The sequence below is a fragment of the Falco peregrinus genome, chromosome 6 (assembly GCF_023634155.1).
Source record: "Falco peregrinus isolate bFalPer1 chromosome 6, bFalPer1.pri, whole genome shotgun sequence".
Lineage (NCBI taxonomy): Eukaryota > Metazoa > Chordata > Aves > Falconiformes > Falconidae > Falco > Falco peregrinus.
The window spans coordinates 49,944,182-49,964,042 of record NC_073726.1 but is presented as its reverse complement, the minus strand read 5'-3'; the positions used below and the strand labels follow the sequence as shown (position 1 = coordinate 49,964,042).

General features: G+C 36.0%; 1 protein-coding gene across 1 annotated transcript in view; it reads right to left on the bottom strand.

Annotated features, from left to right (window-relative positions):
* DCN (decorin) overlaps positions 1 to 19,861 on the bottom strand; it is a 40,190-nt gene that overhangs the window by 4,591 nt on the left and 15,738 nt on the right. The window contains exons 3-6 of the mRNA XM_005242659.3: positions 14,629 to 14,741; positions 4,385 to 4,598; positions 4,078 to 4,191; positions 2,779 to 2,872 (exon numbers count right to left, since the gene is read on the bottom strand). Coding sequence (XP_005242716.1) covers positions 2,779 to 2,872; positions 4,078 to 4,191; positions 4,385 to 4,598; positions 14,629 to 14,741 — 535 coding nt within the window. The remainder of the gene's footprint in view (positions 1 to 2,778; positions 2,873 to 4,077; positions 4,192 to 4,384; positions 4,599 to 14,628; positions 14,742 to 19,861) is intronic.

Sequence of the window (19,861 nt, the reverse complement as noted above, 5' to 3'; positions counted from 1 at the left end):
GGGAGGAGTCTGTAGAAAAGTGGATCTAACTTCCACAAGCAGTGCAGTTATATGTAATTACATCTCATCTAGATGTGTTACGATCTCTCAGTCACTCGGGGCTATGGTTACAAATGAAGTCAATCTTAGTGTGTAAAATACACGGTGATTAAGAGTGTTAGGAAAGACTATGATCTTCATCTCTCTTCTTTTTCCCATGGGTAAAAAAATGGAAGAATTCAAAAAATCACTCTTGCTTAATATACTTGACATATTACTTCCTTTTATATTAGTGAATAGGTAACATTTCTCCAGTGTTTCTGCTGATTAGTCCCAGCGTTTTAAATTTTTGAAGACCATAATTAAAAGCATACCTAAAAATTGAATAAATTCTCAAGTATTTTTCCACCTTCTTTTGTCTCCAACAACCCTGCTTTTTCTCACTTTTTTAAACAAACTTCATGCTGCTCAACAATATCATTATTCTGGGCTTGATGCAACTTCTACTCTATGGAGCTAGAAATTTTCCGTAAACTTTAATAGGATATAGACATTAGTAACAACAGTGGCATAATGTATATGGAGCTCATTCCCCCATGCGATCAGCAGTCTTTATTCAGTTTACATTCATGAGATATATTTTTTTTTTCTATTGCAGCACTATATGAAGACTTTTGGAAGACTTAGTAATTTTACAAGGAAAACAAAGAAACAAAAAGCAAATATTTATGTGCTGTTAGAACTCAAGAACTCAAAAGAGAATGAGCAGTAGATCTATACCAAGCTCTTGTGTGAAACATTTTACAGTTCAAAACACCTTAACACAGTCAGAAGAATGACCTGTTTCTCAAAGTCTAACTGTGCTTTAGGGCAGGTATTAGACTGTTGAGCATCAGCTGTCATGACATGATCCAGGAGGAGAGCAGTCTGACCCCGTACTGCTGCTCCTAAAGATATAGATGTGTCAATAAAAGCTGGGTTTTGGTAGCTTGTTTCCGTGGCATAAGGGGCAGCATGCCCCTTAAATTTATCCCATATGCCATCCTTGCCTCTCGCATAGCTGCCTCCTTTCTTCATCTGTCTGCTCCGTTATGTCCAGTGTGCACTTTTTCACCAACCTGTATTCTGCCTTACTTTTCAGCATTATGAAAGAGGATTTCTGACTATGTTCAGGTTGCATCCTTAAGCACAGGTCAGAGGGCAGTTTAAAAGCTGGTGTCTGCTCTGAGCAGCTCCACATTTCCACACAACAATCAACAGAGCATCTTGTTTCTCTGTACTGTACAGTCACAACAGAAGCAGACCAAGGTTCGATATTTTTAATAGTCCATCAGCATTTGCAGCATAAAACTTTATGCCTTAAGACAGATTTCCCACAATATAGCCTGTAGTGTTTTCCAAGTGTGAATGTGAAAAAGCAGAAACCCCCTGTCATCTGCAGGACAGCTGACATACCCCACACCTCCCTCCTCCAATAAAGTAAATTATGCTCTACCTGAGTAGTTATTATCTTGTTTTGGTTTTGGAAGTTTTCTTTACCATTTATCTGGGGAATGTTACATTTTATACTAAGCTTCTTTCATAAAAAAATAACTGCTTCATAGTACCCTAACGATAATCATGGGATTCTTATTTTTTCATTAAAAACCAGGTGCAGTCATTTTTTGAACAGGGATGAATCTGTCATCAAATATGAACATCAAAAATTAGTTGAAACGTCTTATTTTAAAAGCTCTAGAAACCTGTTCTAAACTTTACCACTTGGAATTGCCAGATTCAAAATAAGTGTTAAGTTACTCTATACTTCATTGCACTAAAGCACTGTGCAATCTACTATAATCAACGGCAAACTTAACTCCTGTTGCTCAGTAATCTTTCTTTGATTTCTGTTTTCTGCTTTCATTATGACATGCAGAATGATTAAGATGAAGATCCAGGAATTAGATCCAGTAACCTGATTACAGACTTTTAGATCAATTGCACATCTATTTCCATTTAAAAAAACATTAAGTATCATAATATTAAAATACCTTGTAGTAAAGGCCTGCTTTACTATTTTAGCATGTTATCTAATGTGAACTAATTCACAAATAACTCTGTATGTCTAGAACTACTGTTTTGGAATTCTCCTTACCTTTTCCTACAGTTAGAGAAACTTATTCAACAACATATTCATCAATTAGCAAGGTAAAGTCACCATGAAAAAAATGACACTTTTTCATTTATATTGTATGGTTTGGTTTGGTGTTTTTTGGGGGGGTATTTTTTGGTCATGTTCTGGGACTCATTGAAGACTTGCCTTTCTTGGGAAACAAAGGAAACACTGTTGCAAGCAGTTTTGGTTCCCATGTGCTTTTTTCCTCAGTTTCCAGGGCAAATTGCATGAGAAATGCAATGTCCCAAGAAAACTGCGTGAACCAAAGATGGAAATACAATGAAAGAAGATGACATAATTAAAAATTCCAGTTTCTCTCTTTATCTTTCTTTTTTATTTTCCTTTGGGGGTTTTGGTTTGGTTGGTTTTTTTTTTTCTTTTCTTTTTAATTGAATCAAAGAAACAGTTGTCCTGGGCATACATCACTCATAATTGAAAACAGCTGGAAAGTGTTGTTAGAAGGAAAAAAAAAAAGTGTTTTGTTCACATAAGTCAGTACACAACTCCTTAGAAGCTTTTCCTCCTAAGTTATGGAATGCCTCGATGGTAACATTCATGAAGCCCAGAATGATGTTTCTAATTATGTGTGTGGTGGTTACAATTTCAACCAATCTTTTACACAAAAAGAAGAAAAGAATTCTTACTTTGCCAAGTTGGTGAGTCCAGACAGGCCATCAGCATCAATTTTGCTGATTTTGTTGCCATCAAGGTGAAGTTCAGTAAGGGACGGGGGAAGGCCTGAAAGAGAGAACACCATCAAATCACTTTTGGTAAAGGATTGGTATCTTATTCTAAAAAGGCTTGTGTTAGACTGAGAATCTTTTACAGTAACAAAAAATTTTTTTACTTGACATAGCTCAGCACAATTCACTGAAGGAAACAAGGAACTTTCACAATCAGGGAAACTAAAAACAACTAGTAACAATTTATTTAGCATGAAATAAAATCAAGCTCCCAAGGTCATCATAAAAGTTAATTCTTAAAAACCAGATAAATTATATTCTTCTCAGATATGAATTCTGGCCTTCATGATTATGTAAATGGGTCAAGGTAAGAGAAAGAGCCTTCACTTTAGCCAGCCTATCCACATACATAAATCTACAAACATTGATTTTTAACAAATAACAGCAGCTGAAAATGAGATTATACAGCTGAGGTAAAATAATTATTTTTTTTATTTTAGGTAGGGCACACAGTATTTTGCAAATTCTGTTTATCAGGAAAAAAAAATTGGAACCAAGTATTTTAACTATCTGAGGTCCCTCAAAGGAATATCCAAAACAGGAAATGTGGGAAGAAAGAAATAACAACTAGTATTACCTTTGAAAAAGTTTTCAGCTCTTTTGAAACAATCTGCTGACTGTAGTATGAATAAATTGAATATAATTTCCTTTGGAATGGAACCATTCTGGTTTGTTTTATTTTGTTATGTTTTTTAATAAGTTATTTTGAAGTTCTTATTTTGTAGCAATTTGCCATGAAGTACTCTTAAAAATAGCAAATGTTTCTGTTTTGTATAAGAATAGTATTTGTGGCTTCAAACTCCACAGACTTGTGGAGCACTGATTTTATGCTTGTAGAACTTCAGTTGATTCTACTTGAGTTTACATCTGTTTAATGGTGATCAGGCTCACCAATCAGGGTTGGAGGGTGAAAATATTCTTCTACTTTATATTTCAGTTATGAGACAAGAAAAGCAGAATATCATAAAATGGCTTACTTTTAACAATGCACCTCTTGTAGAGCTTCTCATAATAGAAAACCAAAATTTGCCAAGCCAATAAAAGTCAACTGACCAAAAAATGAAGTAGTCAAGTAATGGGTACTCTAAGGACTGACTCAGAACTCAGGATTCTTCCATAATAATATTTTTTTTTCTGGCTGACTAGAAGTCACTATATTATACTTGTGCAAATCTTTGTAATATTGATTGTATTTCTTACCTTTTGGGATGCTAGTAATGTTGGTGTCTGCGATACGGATGTAGGAGAGCCTCTTCATCCCCTGAAAAGCTCCATTTTCAATGCCTGAACTCTTGATTGGATTGGTGCCTAGTTCTGCCAACAAAACACGGTCATGAGCTTTGCTGCAGTGTAGGTACCTACATCCTTCAGGTCAAAGCTAAAACTCACTTTGGAGGTACAATTTATTGGAGCATTTCTTGACTTTCTACATAAAATCACTGACTGAACTAAAACATCATCTTGAAAAAACAGAGTTGATTTTTTTTATAATTTCTTATGCTCATACCTAAGACAATCACTTGATTCAGTCCATTAAAGACAGCTTTCCTCAACTTGGAGATCTCATTCTCATGAGCCCGTATCTCCTGGAGAGACTTCGGCATGTTTTCTGGGAGTTCCTTCAGGTTGTTCTTGGACAAGTAAAGCCTTTCCAGCTTCTTCAGAGGAGCAAAAGCTAATGGGCTGATTTTGCTGATTTTGTTGTTAACAAGGATCAATGCCTGTGGAGTAATAATGAAGGAGATCTCAGATGATCACTAGGGAAATTATTTTAGGAATTAAACATTTTAAAATGATGATTCTTTTATAATATTTTTGATGCCTTTTGACAGTCAATCTAGTGAGCTGAAGAAAATACAATGCAGTACTAAAACAAATAGATAAAGAACTTCTGAAATGGTGAAAGATAAACAAGGCCTACATAATAAATGCAAGTGAGCACTTCATCACTGAGGTATATGCAGCTTCTCTTAACATCCATAATCGATACCCCAGAATAAGTGCCACCCTTCCATTTGAAAGTTGTAAAGAACAAGACATGCACATAAAATTAACATTTTCAGGTTTATTTGAGGTTTTTTTTCCATTTTTTTTTTATTCTGAGGATACTTTTATACCTTACCCATCATCACACAACCATCCTAACCAGTTTTTTTCTGAACAGAATATTCTATGATTCTATACAGTGAAGGCACAGTCCAGCTTAGTAAAAGTATTCTTATCATTACCTCTTTCCTGTTAGTTGTAGAGACTGCACTGATTAGATTTCTGTCTGATAATAGCCTCCTTTTTGTAAAGATATAAGCTTTTTTTTTTTTTTTTTGGTAAGTGTACCTTGGTACAGGAGGGGAGCAATTTGAAGCATCATACTGTAAGATCTGCAGTTAGGTATCATGGACCATATTCATAATGGCTATTATGTAGGTGCTTAATCTAATTCTCACAACTGTGATATCTAGACTCAGGGTAACTAAGCAGATTAGCTCTCCATACAGTCAGGGGAGAAATGCTTCTATGAAAACTCTGTTACATGTCATAAGTGGTCCCAGTATGCCTCTGGAATTTCACATTAATGCTAAGTCTCTGATTTACCAAACAGGACATAAAAAGGGAAAAGAAAGTCCCATCACTGTTAGAACATTAATGCAGCTACTGGAAAGGATTTCAGATACGATACACATCAGAATGAATTGTATAATTCCATTTGTTTTCTATCTACTTATCAGACTTACAGTGCTGCATGTTTGTGCAGTGAATTAGGTAGAATGGGCTGTATAAATATAGATATAGTATCTGCTTAGATTCATTACTAGAAAATAGCTAAAGACCATCTTTGTTCACTAACTCCATGATGCTGTTTTTAGAAACAGAAGGCAACAGTTACTGCTAAACCACAAATTTTTTTATATTGCATACACTATAGTTAAAATTCAGTGCATTTTAATACACAATATTTTCAGAATTACACTTTAGTCTCTTTCCTAGAGGAAAACTGAGCATTCAACTCTTTCCACAGTCAGTTAAGTATTAAAACGGTGCCAAGAGGTGTATCAGCATCTGTGACAGCACCTCTCCACCATGGAAACAGAAAGAGAGGTGAGAAGATAGCTTAAAATAGTATTTTATTTGTGGGGTTTTTCCCTAATGCATTCCTTTTGCAGATCACTCTAAGCAAAGAAAGCAGTATGTTCTGTACATTGTTTAACTGAATACACGTAAAGCTGAGCATATCTGGTTTTAATTTTGTATGCTAGCTAGCATTTGCAAGAGGAGGGAGAAAAGGTCACTCACAGTTCAGCAGAGTATTTCCCTAATGATGAGTCTCTCCCAAAATAAATATATTGGTCAGTGGAAGCCATGACCCCAACAGTCTTTTATTTGAGCCTGAGCTATAAGAACTGCCATGAAAACACATGGGGTACACATGGGGTGTGGTTTCCTGAGTCATCATTGCCAGAATTGTGATACAGATGTAGGTTCTGCCTATGGTGTAGTACAGCTACCTGCACAATATTTGGACATAGGAAATAATTCAGTTATAAGGGATACAGTCTGAATTATGCAGATGAGTCTCTTTCCTTGTTTATATCGTAATAAGTGAATAACTGAATGTGCAACTGCTACATTCTTCTTTTTTTTTTCTTTCTTAATTTTCCCATGGATTTCTTTTCCATATAAATCAACATTCAAGGAATTGAGACTTGAAATTTTTATCCTGCATCCTGTTTTGTTCTGCTTGGTCATTTATTTCAGCTAAAAGCCTCCCTTACCTTTATTCCTTCTTTATTTGATTTATTTTAACTTTGTTGCCTTTCAGATAAAACATTTGGGCTATGATTATCACAGCTGATGATCTGATGTGAAATATTTCTTGCTGGAAATAGGTAGGCATACATTCAGCTAGGCACTGCAATGTAAATATTCTCTGAGCTGTTGATGTTAGGAGGTTTGTTACAGGTCTTCAGAGCAGAACTGATAGTCCTGACCAAAACCAGAAATTATCTAAGTATTTAGGATTTATCTGTTCAATTTGCCAATGCTTTTTCCTGAATATGATCATGTTATCTTGAGGAAACACACAGAAATGTTGTTTTATTCAAACATTCAGAAAGTCTCACACTTAGAAATGATGGTATCTATCAAAGGTGTGTTTAAAAATACTGATTTCACAGTGGAATAGTGTGTATGGTGGCATAAGGTGGAAGGTATCACAAGCCTGTAGTTTTCAACTTTTTTTGTACCAGAATATCATTTCCCACTTACACCCCACTCTGCAAGCTCCTGCTCCTGGTATTATAAGCCTGCATTATTTTTCCACACTGTTGTACAGCTGTAAAAAAGAAAAAAATAAACCCACACATCAGAATTCACAGGAGAAGTTTTACTGTCTCCCAGAGCAACAGAAAATGATGAGGATAACACACCAGCACAACACCTGGCAAGCCATACCCCTGGGTTCCTTTCCCACTTCACAATAACTCTATTATATGTAAGACTTGAAGACCAAGCTATTAGCCTTGGAGCAATACTGTTTGCTTTCCTCAGAATGTGCACCGTATGGTCTGCATGTAACAAAAGTTAAAACAAAACAAAACGAAATAAAACAAAAAACTCAGGGGAATTTAGAGGTCAGTGAAAACAGGAACTAAAGGAGCAAAACCTAGGGAAAACATCTGCAGCAGTGCTATTGAGGAAGGGATGTTAGGCAAAAATACACACATGGACTAGCTATCCTGAATAAAGCCCAGATGGCATGGTGGGGCATTATATACATCTCGTTAAAGGACATACAAAAATTTTTTACAGAGCAAGAAGTACTTGGAGAGAAAAATAAAGGTCAGCCTGGAAGTGCTGGAAGTGCTGGAGCCCTTGGCCACAGATAGCACTTGTGGTGGTATATGAAATGATTTGGCAGAAATCTAAGAGCCTAGAACAGAGCCACAGGAATTGATACTTGTATTCAAAATCTATCTTCTTCAACATTTCCATTTTAGTGAATGGAAAAAGATATTTCTGTTAAAATGCACACACACACACACCAGGAAAAAAAAAAAAAAAAAAAAAGAAAGAAAAAAAAGAGTTGAAGAATATCACCAATCCACAATACAAAAGGCTGAGCACAGGAATGTACACCTTTCAGATTGATTTCGTATGGGTGTTAAGATATTTAGCCATAGGTAAGAAAAGAGGCAGGAAAGAAGGAGAAAATAAAGAGATGTAAATACATCAAGTACTAAAGACATCACTTAGGCTAGGAGGGTTCATGGCAATTTCCTATGGATAAGAGAAAAATTAGCTTCCATCCCCATTCCCCTGAGATAAAGCCTTTTCCCCTTGTCATTTATAGCATGTAAATGTTGCATGGTAAACATTGAGTCTGTTATAATATTGCACTGTGATAATACCTATGAACCACCTTATCATGACCAGCAGTTTAAGTAGTGCTCACAGAGGAAAAAAAATCCAAGCTTTGCTCCAAAGATGGCTTACTTTTTACTGAAACACCTCTGGTATTAGCATAGTCAGGGAAAAAAAAAAAAAAAACGAACTAAAATTCCTGTATGACAGGAATAGATGCTGGCTCCATTGAAGTCAGTGGGAGTCTGGCCATTTCGCTCCCTCTGGCCTGGTTTCTACCTCAAATATTTATTCCCAAAACAAATAGGAGGATTCATAATTCAGGAAAATTTGGGAACATTTGTTGGCAGGCTTGTGTCAAAATACACCCTGACAAACTGCAGAGGGAGTGTGTGGCAATCCTGTAGGAACTAGTTAGCATATGGCTGCTCTTCTGGGATTACCAAAATTTACAATTTTTGCCCTGCCTGGGGTGGGGAGCAGTGGATTGTATTTTGGGGTGTAATCTCATTATGTGAGAATCTCAGGGGATTGATCTGTGAGATTTTCATCCCTACTTCTATTCTTCCTAGTTTAGGATACCTTGAAGAGACAGCCTTGCCAAAATCAGAAGTGACCTGTGAAATGATCAGCAAATTATTATGAGCCATAGTACATGGTGATACATCTGTTTTGCCAGCTGGGGATGGTACTCTTACCTAACATCAAGTCTTTAATGATGCATGCATCCTTCAGGGTTTAAACTGAAAAGTCAATCTGCTGACCCGATGGAATTTCTTTAATTTCCTGGGTTATGTATTACATTATTACCTGGTTTTTATTACAGTTCTGCTAGGAACAGTAATGGCTTAGGAACAGTAAGCTCAGGAGTCAGGCAACCAAGTAAAAAAAATAATAATTTTCATTCTTTTTGTTTGCCTTGTGTTTTTAGCTAAGTGATAACCTGGATATATAGACAAGCTTTTCTGTCAAATTATTAGAAGTGGATAGTGACTTAGGAAAAAAATTAATGAAGAACACAAAAAATAAAAACCAGAACTTGACTTTCTCCTCTAATTGTGTTATACCAGGAGACAGAATTCTACAAAATAAGTCTTCATTTTGAAATTAATTTAAAAAATCATTAACATTGGTAAACTTGAAGGAACCAAGAGCCTCTGGATCCAAGGAGGTCTCTGAACAGGATTCCAGATTTTATGTCTCCTGAAGGGCCTATGATCTACAACTAAGGCAGGAAAAGCATAAAGGTATAAAAAACCCATGATGGTGCAATTATTCTTTATTTGTTGTTACTTAAATTCTTTGGTAGGGTTTAGTAGTAACCCTACCAAACCCAGGGTCAAGGGAACATAGCTGAGAAAGGCAAGGAAAAAGGGATGACAGAGGAACAATAGGGAAGAGATGAATGAACTGTGAGGGAAGGAGATGGCAAGGCACTGAAACAACAGCCTGTCAGCATGAATGACAGACTGGGGAAAGCAGTTTGGTCACATCCACAGAACCCTGCTGGATAATCTCACAAAACCAAGGAGCCTGCCGCAGATCTAGTTTGTGTGGTGTTCGAGCTCTCACTGATAAGTCTTGTGTAATGTGACTTGCACAGATGACCAGGGGACAGATAGTTCTACACTTTCCTGCTCCAAGAAAGCATAATTCTAATGCTCTGGAGTTCTAGAGAATCTTTCAACACTGTCCTTATCTACTGAATCAAGCATTTTGGTTATTTATTTTATCACAATTTGCTTGTTTATTTTATTGCTGTATTCCATAAAATTTTCTTTTTTCTTTAGCTGTTTAGTTTAGCTGATTTTTTCCAGAATTTTAAGGACCTCAAAGTATTTTTTTTTCTGTTGTTCTCCTCACACAAAAAGATCTTAACCCTCTGCTCATTAAAAATATTTTGCATGTATGTTTCAGTGGAAAATCTCATTGTGTGTTAAACATAATGCAAAGGAGAGCCTGAGGCAACAACAGCTCCCTAAGGGAGTCCTGCCTTTCAGATTAACCTTTCTTGTTTTCAGAATATTTGTTAGAAACTTACAGCTGCATCATGTTGAAAATAAAATGTAAAAAGGTATTCTTCAGTCCCATGAAGAATGTTTGCCATTGATGATAGTGGAAATTGAGTTCAGAGGTAGAAACTGGACATAGATGTCTGTCTGGTTTTTACAGTATGCTGATGGTTACTGATTCTTCATTCTGTGATTTGCAGAGCATTATGTTTATTTAACTTTTCTTTTAATTATCCCTTGGTAAAGGGAACTGAAGCTGTAATGAGCCTTCAGAAGACTGTGTTCTTTCATTAATATTTTTTGATCTGTTAGGGACTTTATGGATCCCTGGAAGATGTTCTTAGACTTCTCTTCAGTTAATCTGGGCTCTTGCCTTCCATAGGGAGCCTTCTTTTGATAAAAAAAAAAAAGGGGGGGGGGGAAAGGAAAAAAAAAAAAAAGACTGCTTGAAACTTCTAATGCAATACATGATTTTTTTCCTCTTGATATTACTACAAGGAGTGTTTCAGTTTATTTGCCCATACATCTAATGCTGATAATGCCTTAATGTCGATATGGTCATAACCTTAAGTCCCAGGTTTAAATATCTTATCTCTTTTGTGCAGGTCTTTTCCTTCAGTATAAATACAACTGGGTTTAGCGCTGTTGTATGCACAGCCATGGCTTTGGATAGTCCTGCCAGCTTAAATTAAGTAACATTCCATTTGATTTCAAGCCAATAATGCATTTGTCTTCTTTTGCTGTACTAACACTGTGCCATTGAAAAATTCCTGTTGGAAAAGCATGCAGTCACTATTCTGTTGTTTGTGCTGTTCTTATAGTGATCTAATACACAGTAGTTTCTTTTACCTCTTTTTCCAAGTGCCAGGTGTTATACTGGTTTGCTTTGGCTTTGCCACACAGCATGCAACTCCATGTGCTGTTTTTGTAGACTCCTCCTTCACTCTGCATGAGGCCTTACTCATGTAGTATTTTGGATTCTTTATTGTGTCCATGGGGTCAAAGTACTGTGCTCTATCCAGAAGTGTCAGTCTGCCTGGAAAATTCTGACAGTTTCATAGAAGTATTTTTGGTTTGGTTTTTTTTTTTTCCCCCTTGGCTTTTCCATAGCACCTCTCTGATTGCTTTGCCACAGGTCTAAATCATAAGCAAGTTTTCACATAATATCAGACAGTTTTCTGAAACCACAAAACTCAATCCTCGGCCCTAAAAAAAGAACGTCTTCAATTTTTTCCCTATTCTTCCAAGTCCTCTGCTAATAAAATGTACCTTATCTTTCATTTTTAAATAGCGTAAAGTCTCACTGAGTGTTTATAATATAACATTAATAGTTTGGCCACTTTTACCTGAATAAATCTAAAAATATAAAAACAAGAAGTGCTCCAAAACTGTTGACTCTGGTGTTTTCTGGTAAGCATCTATTATTTGCAGATAAATATTCTCTTAATTGTATCCTTTCTTACTTGCCATATTTTCAAAGTTGCAGATATTAACCACTATTTTACCTACTCTGGAAAATTTTCTGATATAAAGAATATTTTTGTAGGTACTAATTTATCTTTCATTTCTTTTTCTGTGTATTGTGCACTCAAAACAAGCATTTGCATTTATGCTGAAAGAGAAGCTATGGGCAAGTTATAGGTAGATCCTTTCTTCTCTTCTTAATTCATGTGGGTTTTAGTACAAATTGAACTTTAGATTTGCCCCAAGTTGTTCATGAAAATCTCTTCTAGATCTATTACACCTGTGGTTGGTGGTGTCTATAGGAATTAGGAAGGAATTTTAAATGAATATTCAAAAGGAATAAACTGAATATACTGTTCATTTTTTCAAGATCTATGAAAATTAGGATTAAAGAAATTGTTCCCTTAGCTGATCACTTCATGCAAGAGGTTAATTGAAGTTGCTGATAATTTTAGATTTTGGAACAATAATACAGGTAATTTATGTAAATCTTCCTGTTTTAGTAGAGTATAAGAAGGTTTAGTAAAGTCTAAGAAGTCTAGAGATGAACATCATACTGTAAAGTGTAACACTATCACAAGTCATATTCATCAGGGAATTTAAAAAAAGGGATTAAAAAGCATATACATGATATATATATGCATATATGTATATCTCACATACACACATATATCTCCTTAAAACAGAAGTGAGAATAGAGCTCTATCAACAACAAAGATTTTGAGTTATATTTATCTAAAAACAATATCCCTTTTTCTCTATGGCTCTGAAGAATATTTAGTTGCAATGTGGGGAATGGGAATCATTCCCAGATATTACGTAAGAAGAAGAATGATGCCTGCTGAGAGTAAAGATGGTGCCTAGTCACATAAATGTACCACATGACTAAATTATTATTTGGGGGAGGAGATGAGAGGATCGTTTTTTGTTCTTGAGTAAATCCAGGAAAACTGCATTGTTCAGAAGGTTATTTGTTAAAACTTATCTTACTATTTTCATTCTTCTGTATGTTTCCCACTGGTCCCTAAGCATGCACTTATTTTGGAACTTACCCTTGGGAGTAAGACAAACAAATAATCTCTTCCCTGAAGAGTTATCTATTTAATTCGCTATTAAATTATACCTGCTGTAAGAAAATAAAGAAAAGCAGCCCACAGAGTTAACCTCAGTGAGATTACATAGTTCACAATAGCTTAACTCACAGCAGGATGTATAACAGAGACCTGAGCTGAGTGCCAAGTAGGCAGAAGTCACTGGGGGAAGTGCTTTTTTCATCTGCAGTACCATGCTCTAACTCATTCCATGCAGCGTCATGAAGAAGGATTGTGAAAAGATTTATTTCACTGATGAGACATTTCTCTTTTTTAGCACTTTACAGGTGACCTTTACTGTAAACACAAGATTTCTTTCCAAGGTGGAAGAAAACCAAAACAAGTGGACAGGAATTAGGGTTGCAAATCTGTTCAGTAGCCAAGCAGAGGAATTGAAAAAAAAAAATTTCTCAGCTCATTCTAAAACCAAGTCAGATGAAACGTCATGTAGAAGCACCTACTTCTCTTTTTTAACTGTAGAGGTTATCTATGTAACTAGTTCAAGTATAGATACCTATGTTAAAATTAGATGACATGAACCTCAGCGTGGCTTACTGATACAGTTCATTATGGACAGACTGGCATTGTGCCTATTCCTAGAAAATTTTGTAAACTTTTCCTCTTGATGTTGCATTAAAACAAACATTTAAGAGGGAATTTGGAAGCAATAAAGGAGATAAATGTTTACAGGATTTATTTTTTTCCTCTCAAGTATAAGTGGCTGAATGCAGATTCTTTTTAAAACAGTGCTTGTCTGGGTGATAACATTGGCATCACGAACAGATAAATAGTGGGAGCTGGTTTCTTGGTTGTGAATGAAAACAGCATAGAAAGAGGCTGTGAAGAGCCAGGAAAACAAAGCTGGGTAGTTCACATTGGTTACAATCAAAAAGGATCAAATGGAATAATACACAGGATAAATTGATTTGGTGAAAGGCTAGAAAAAGAGTATTTTCAGAAATATGACTGAGTTGGGGTATTACTTTCAAAGGCAGAGGAGTAATATCCTTTTTCTGATCGTGAAAGAAAGAGATTATTTCAACCGAATTGAGGGAAGACTATGAGGTATGAATTTTAAGGTGTTGATTAAAAGTATAGAAATAAAGGAGAAGGACAGAGAAACAAAAATTTGGAAACAGAGGAAGGTAGTTGTCTGATGGAAACTTGGAAAAGAACAGGGGAACCAGAAAAAAAGGCAGTCACAGAAACCAGGGCAGGAAAATATTTCAGCAAAGAGAAAACCAGACAGCAGTTTTTTGAAGAGACTGGCAGGTAAAGGAGGATGAGGATGGAGTTTGCTGGGAGGAGGTTATTGCAACAACACAATTCCATTGCAGTTCAGGTTGCAGAAGGTTGATTTGAAAAGATTCTTGAACTAAAATTAGTACAGAGAAACTGCTGACAAACATGGCATATTCAAATCTCTGTGGGCTCAGAGGTGAGGGGAAGGAATACAGTAATGAGTGAGTGAGGTTGCAGGGTCGAGATGGATCCGCTTTTTAAATAGAAATAGCCAAGCCACTGTGCCAAAGGGACTGAAAACATAAATGACTAGGTGAGAGAAGTTATGATGGAGACCAGGAGACTGAATGGACAGGAGGCAGGTATGAAGAGATGAAAAGAGATGAGAAATTTCTGTGGTGTGAGAAGAGTTTGCAGGAGAGGAATGGGAAAGGAAACACACAGGCTGGGCTGGTGAAGGAAGATCACAGAGTATTTCATCAGTTTTCCTTAAAAACCTGAGTACCAGGCCAAAACCACATTTCATCCCCCCTCCCCCTGCCTTCTTTTTTTTTTTGCAAATATTAGTTAGTTTATACACTTACATGAAGATTCTTCAAGTTCTTGAAATCTCCCTCTTTAATTTCAGTGATTTTGTTGTTCTGTAAGTCCAGAAGAGTTGTGTCAGGAGGAAGATCTTTTGGCACTTTTTCCAGACCTAGGGACAGTGAAAAGAAAGAATTGACTTTGAAGGAAACTTTAAATAGGGATCATTACTCTTCTTAGCAGCATTTACCCTTCACTAAACACCATTTCTAGAACTCATTTCCTGAAAAAGCTTATGAAGACTTATCTGAAAGTATTTCTGTCCCCAGCCAGTCAAAGGGAGTTTTATTTTGCTATGTCAAAACAAAATTTATTTATTCACATTTCCATTATGCTGTTTCCTGAAACTATATCTGAGTTATAGCTTGAAGCAACATATTGATTTAGGAAAATTATTTCTAACACATTTAATTCCACTGAATTGTGTGAATAAATATCGCTTTCAGAAGGAGGTATGGTATTTATTAATTTCACTGTGTGTTAGTTTTTGTGGACAGAGAACATTTCCTGCTATTTTGCTATTTAAAAGGTAGTAAGCCTTTCTGAAAGAAGTACGTTAGTTAATTATAATCATTTCCAGAAAAAATACTGTTTGACAGTAACTGTCCACCTTAAAAAAAAAAAAAACAAAACAAAAAAAAACCACAACCAAAAAAAACCCAAAAAAAACCCCAACAATCCACGTCCCCCCTTTTCTTTTATCTGAAGCTATGTCCAAGTTTTCTGGAGAACAAATCTCTTGGTCTCACTACAACAGCCAAAAGAACATCAGACAGTTTAAATTAAAGACTCTCTTTGGGACTATTTTCTGAATAGCTGATATGTAAGTACGATGAAGTCATGGAAATGAAATTATTTAGTGTTAAATAACACTTGCTTTACCCAGTTTTCCTTTCATACTGTGACTTGGAATAGAGCAAATCTTTTACAGTCATTCTGATTTACCACAAAATTAAAATGTTCTTTCCTAAATAGTTTTTTTTTGGGGGGGTTGTGTTTTTTTTAATAGAATGTGAAATGCTAAACAAATGGTAGACACTAATAAAGTCTCTGCACGGGCATCTAATAGAAGTGGACTTCTCTGCCTAGCAGTCTTTTTATCAGTAAATATTTTAACAAATATTTCTTGAACTGTATTTGAATTGCCCTGAGAAAGATCTCTTTGTAAGTATCACCAGTGTCTCCCCAGTATGATGATGGACTGCGTGATACTGTTCTCAGATGAAAGATATGTGTCTCCATATATTGTTTCTTTAAACCTATCTATTTTAATCTGAAACATGGCATTGCAAACACAGTGAAATATGCTTGCCCAGAGGTAAGATGTGCTTTGCCCACAAAGGTTGTGGAGTCTCCATCCTGGGAGATATTCAGAAGTTGACAGGACTCAACCCTAAGCAACCTGATGTATCTGACCTTACTTTAGCAGGAGACAGACAAGATAATCTCAAAAGGTGACCTCCAGACTCAACAATTCTGTGATTCTGTGATATTTAAGGTTCACCACAAATGTGTTTTCCCACCTGGAACATAGCTTTCTCTGTCAAAATCCAATGTTAAGCAAACCCGCTTCTCTTTCAATCTTTTTAGCATACATATATACATCTGTAAAGTAATTAAAAAAAAAAAAAAAAAAAAAAGATTGGGTCTTATTTGGAAGGATTATGGTAAACCGTGAAAAAAAGCACATTTGGTACTATATTCTATAGTTACTACCATAAAATTTTACCATAAACCCTAGAGATGCCACAGTGCTGTGTATTGCAGCTTTTTACTACAATTAGTGATGTTCTAAGAATTCATTATAGATTTGGCCATATTCTTAAAAACATCTGCATGCAAATGAGGTCTCCAATTCATCTTTGGGTGCCTGGTGTGAATCTTCCAAATTATTGAGCATCTCACAGATCCCACTGATGTCTGTTACTGCTTTTCAGTGCTTAGCAAATTCTGGAAATAAGATTGCTTTTTTAGGTATCTATATATGTATGCAAGAGACCCAAACTTTTGAAAAGGGTTTGCTTCTTTTAATCTTACTTTTGAATTGATCATATTAGCCTGTATTGAACATACTCTGTTGTCCTATCATTACAAAAGTTTGGTTTCTGAATTTAAAAAACATCCTAGCCACTCTTTCAAATTTATTTTCCCATCCACAAATTATCTAACATTAGCTAAAAAATATGAAAATATTTAAATGTGATATTTATTAAAACTGAGTATCATATGCATTAGCCTGGCTGATCACATCACTATATTTTAATCACACCACTATACAAAAATTGTAAAAAGCACAATCATCCAGCCTGGAATGAATTAGTAAAAGTTTCTACTGTTCATGAAATGACAAGATCCAAAACTCACTTGTCATCCTGTTTACCTTACCGATACTCAGTGCATGAATATATGATAGAGATTAAGATCCTTCATATTACTAAAATTAACCATCCTCATTCAGGCACGGACTTCATTTTTACTGAAGGCAGTTGCAAAACCCTCATTCCTTTTAAAAGTGTAGGACTAGAGTTCCAAATATATAAAAATGTGATACCATATAATTTGTACGTTGGTTGTCTTTGGACAGTTTTTGTCCTTAGTGGAGAGGAATGATGTCAGCAACTAAAAATTCTTTCCCAAAAAGCACTCCTTTTTCAAGACCATAATTTTGTTATAAGTTCTTACAGTCTAGCAACTTCTATAGCATTTTTCACATATAAATACAAAAAAAAAAGGTTTAATTACTTGCACTCAAAGTGACATTACTAAGTTATGGTTCTCAGTATATTTATATAAGTAGACTGGTATCTGTAAATAAGTGCTTATGGCAGAAACTAGGGCACATGAGAGCTATACAGCCGTCCTTTATGCCATTCCCTTGGAACATACTTTGTAAGAACCCTTGGATTGCCACTGAGGGGATAATTTGCCAGAGACTAAACTTCAAACTAAATTTCCAACCATACATTTCAAGCTTCTGTCAGCATCTAACAGCTCATTATCCCTGAATAGGGTAGAACTGATAACTTCTGAGAGCAATGAAGTTAAACTTTAGATGTTTCAAATTATAACAATAAGGCGAATTTCATGATCAGCTATCCATTTGTGAAAAGCGATTAATAAAGGCTTCCTACCTTGTATGAAAAACTGGGAAGATGTACAATACAGTAATTAGCTTTGCATGCAAAGAATGTAATTCCCATCCCTTAAAGTGTTAAACTTGTTTTATTACCTGTCTCATGTATATTCTGTTACACATTTCCTGAAGCTGTTTTTTAAAATGTTTCAGAAAAAAACTATAGAAATGACTTTTTTGTTGTTGTTGACTTGTCTGAGTTTTGAAGACCAAAGCGTAGAGGAGTACACGATGCACCCCAGGTGCTGGAGGGACATTGCATTATCATTAAGCGGTTTAGTACATCCTCCAGCTGAAAGATACACCAACTGGAGCTTTCCAGTGGAGGAAGGGTTTATAAAAGGATGGATCTGGAGACTACCTCGTAAATTCAGGGCTAAACTGTGTTTCAGGTGTGGACTGGATTCAAGTGTTCCACCACTTGTCACATCTACGATGGCTTCAAGAGCTCTGCTTCAGCTGGCAGGTCCAGGTCTCTGTGCAGATAGATGGTTCTCCAGACAGATACATGTAGGACGAGCATTGGTGTAGTCCAGACTAGTGCCTGTGCTGGAGATTCCCTACCTGGAGAGCAAACCTTCAAACCTTTCTGGCCAGGACAGGTAAATAGATATCCAGTTCAGATGAACAGGGGAGCCTGAACTGAAATGACAGCATGACAGAATTTGAACCGAAACAAGAAAATTGTAATCCCACTGGAAGTTGAAATAGATTTTGGGTTCTGGATTAGAATAACTATTTCCCTGGAGGTTTTTTTGATTCCTCTGTCTGGGAGACTGAGAAGTTTAGACAGGAACTGTGGGCTGTCCTTACTACCAATTTCTGAGAAACTCCAGTGACACCCATACACTTCTGAAGCCATGCTGTACAGCATGACTGCATGTCTGCTTACAAATGCCTTCCAGTGAAATTTATGTAATACTAACTGAAAAGGGAACCGGTGTTGGAAAATGTCAATTGAGTCACCTCTCAATCATTTTAAGAACAGTTTACACAAGTATTCCAACTCTTGGCTGTGATTTTTTAATACATTAAAGTTTTCTTCTTAAAAAGCCATATGAAAATCTCTCATAGTAGTCTGACTTCTTATGTGAATAATCAGTGCTACGCAGTTTGGTATTCAGTTCCCTGGAAATATTTCAGGCTTCTAGTACCTAAGATTAACTTGTAACTGAGTAAAGTTTTAGATTCTTCTGCCTTTCCCACTGTATGTTAAATCAAAAATATCTGTCTTTATTTTGGTTGAATAAAACTAAGTCATTGATTACTTAAGTTTGTAAATATTTTTTTTTAATTCTACTTATTCACAAGTAAGTATAAAAGGTATAGCTCCACCATTCCAAAAATCTTGTTTACACTGAATTTAAGAGCCTAAATATTACGGAAATATAAAGGATTTAATAAATCAGTTCATGTACCCTCAGTCATAAAGACCATTTTGATTTGCACTAAAATATTTCTTTGGGAGAAACCATGACTTCCTTATAGAAGATGAGCAGCCATCGGTTCCTGCAGCACAGATCAGATCTGTATTATTCTCTGCAGATTTTTATAATGGAAATGTTCTTCTGTTCTGCATTATCAACCTGTAGCACTCAATGATTCCCACCAGTGTACACGTATGTGTGTAAAAATACATGCGCATGAAAACACATACAGAACAGAATACAGCACAGAACTAGAAAATGGGGTGGTGGGGGGGAACTGTGCAAGTTGCTCAAAATACTTCCTGTTAGTCAGGATCAGCTGAAATTTATTATTCTGGATAGTTTTCTTAACTTTTTCTTACACTTATCACTACACCACAGATTTTTGGAACAGACACAATCAAAATGTATTCATCACAATCCAGCAGAGATGGATAATCAAGGGCCCACACTCACTTTTGGAAGCACTGGAAGGCTCATCTACTCTCTACCTAGAAGACATTTGGTGGGGAGAGGTTAACAGGACCAGGAATTCCTCGTATAGTGGGAGGATGGAGAAGGAGGTAACTTTGCATAAAACAGGCTTGTCTCTGTGGGATCCTATCTACGTGGGGTGTAGTTTTTTCCTCATAATTTCTTAAGGAAATTACAGTGTCTGGCTGTTTAACTGTG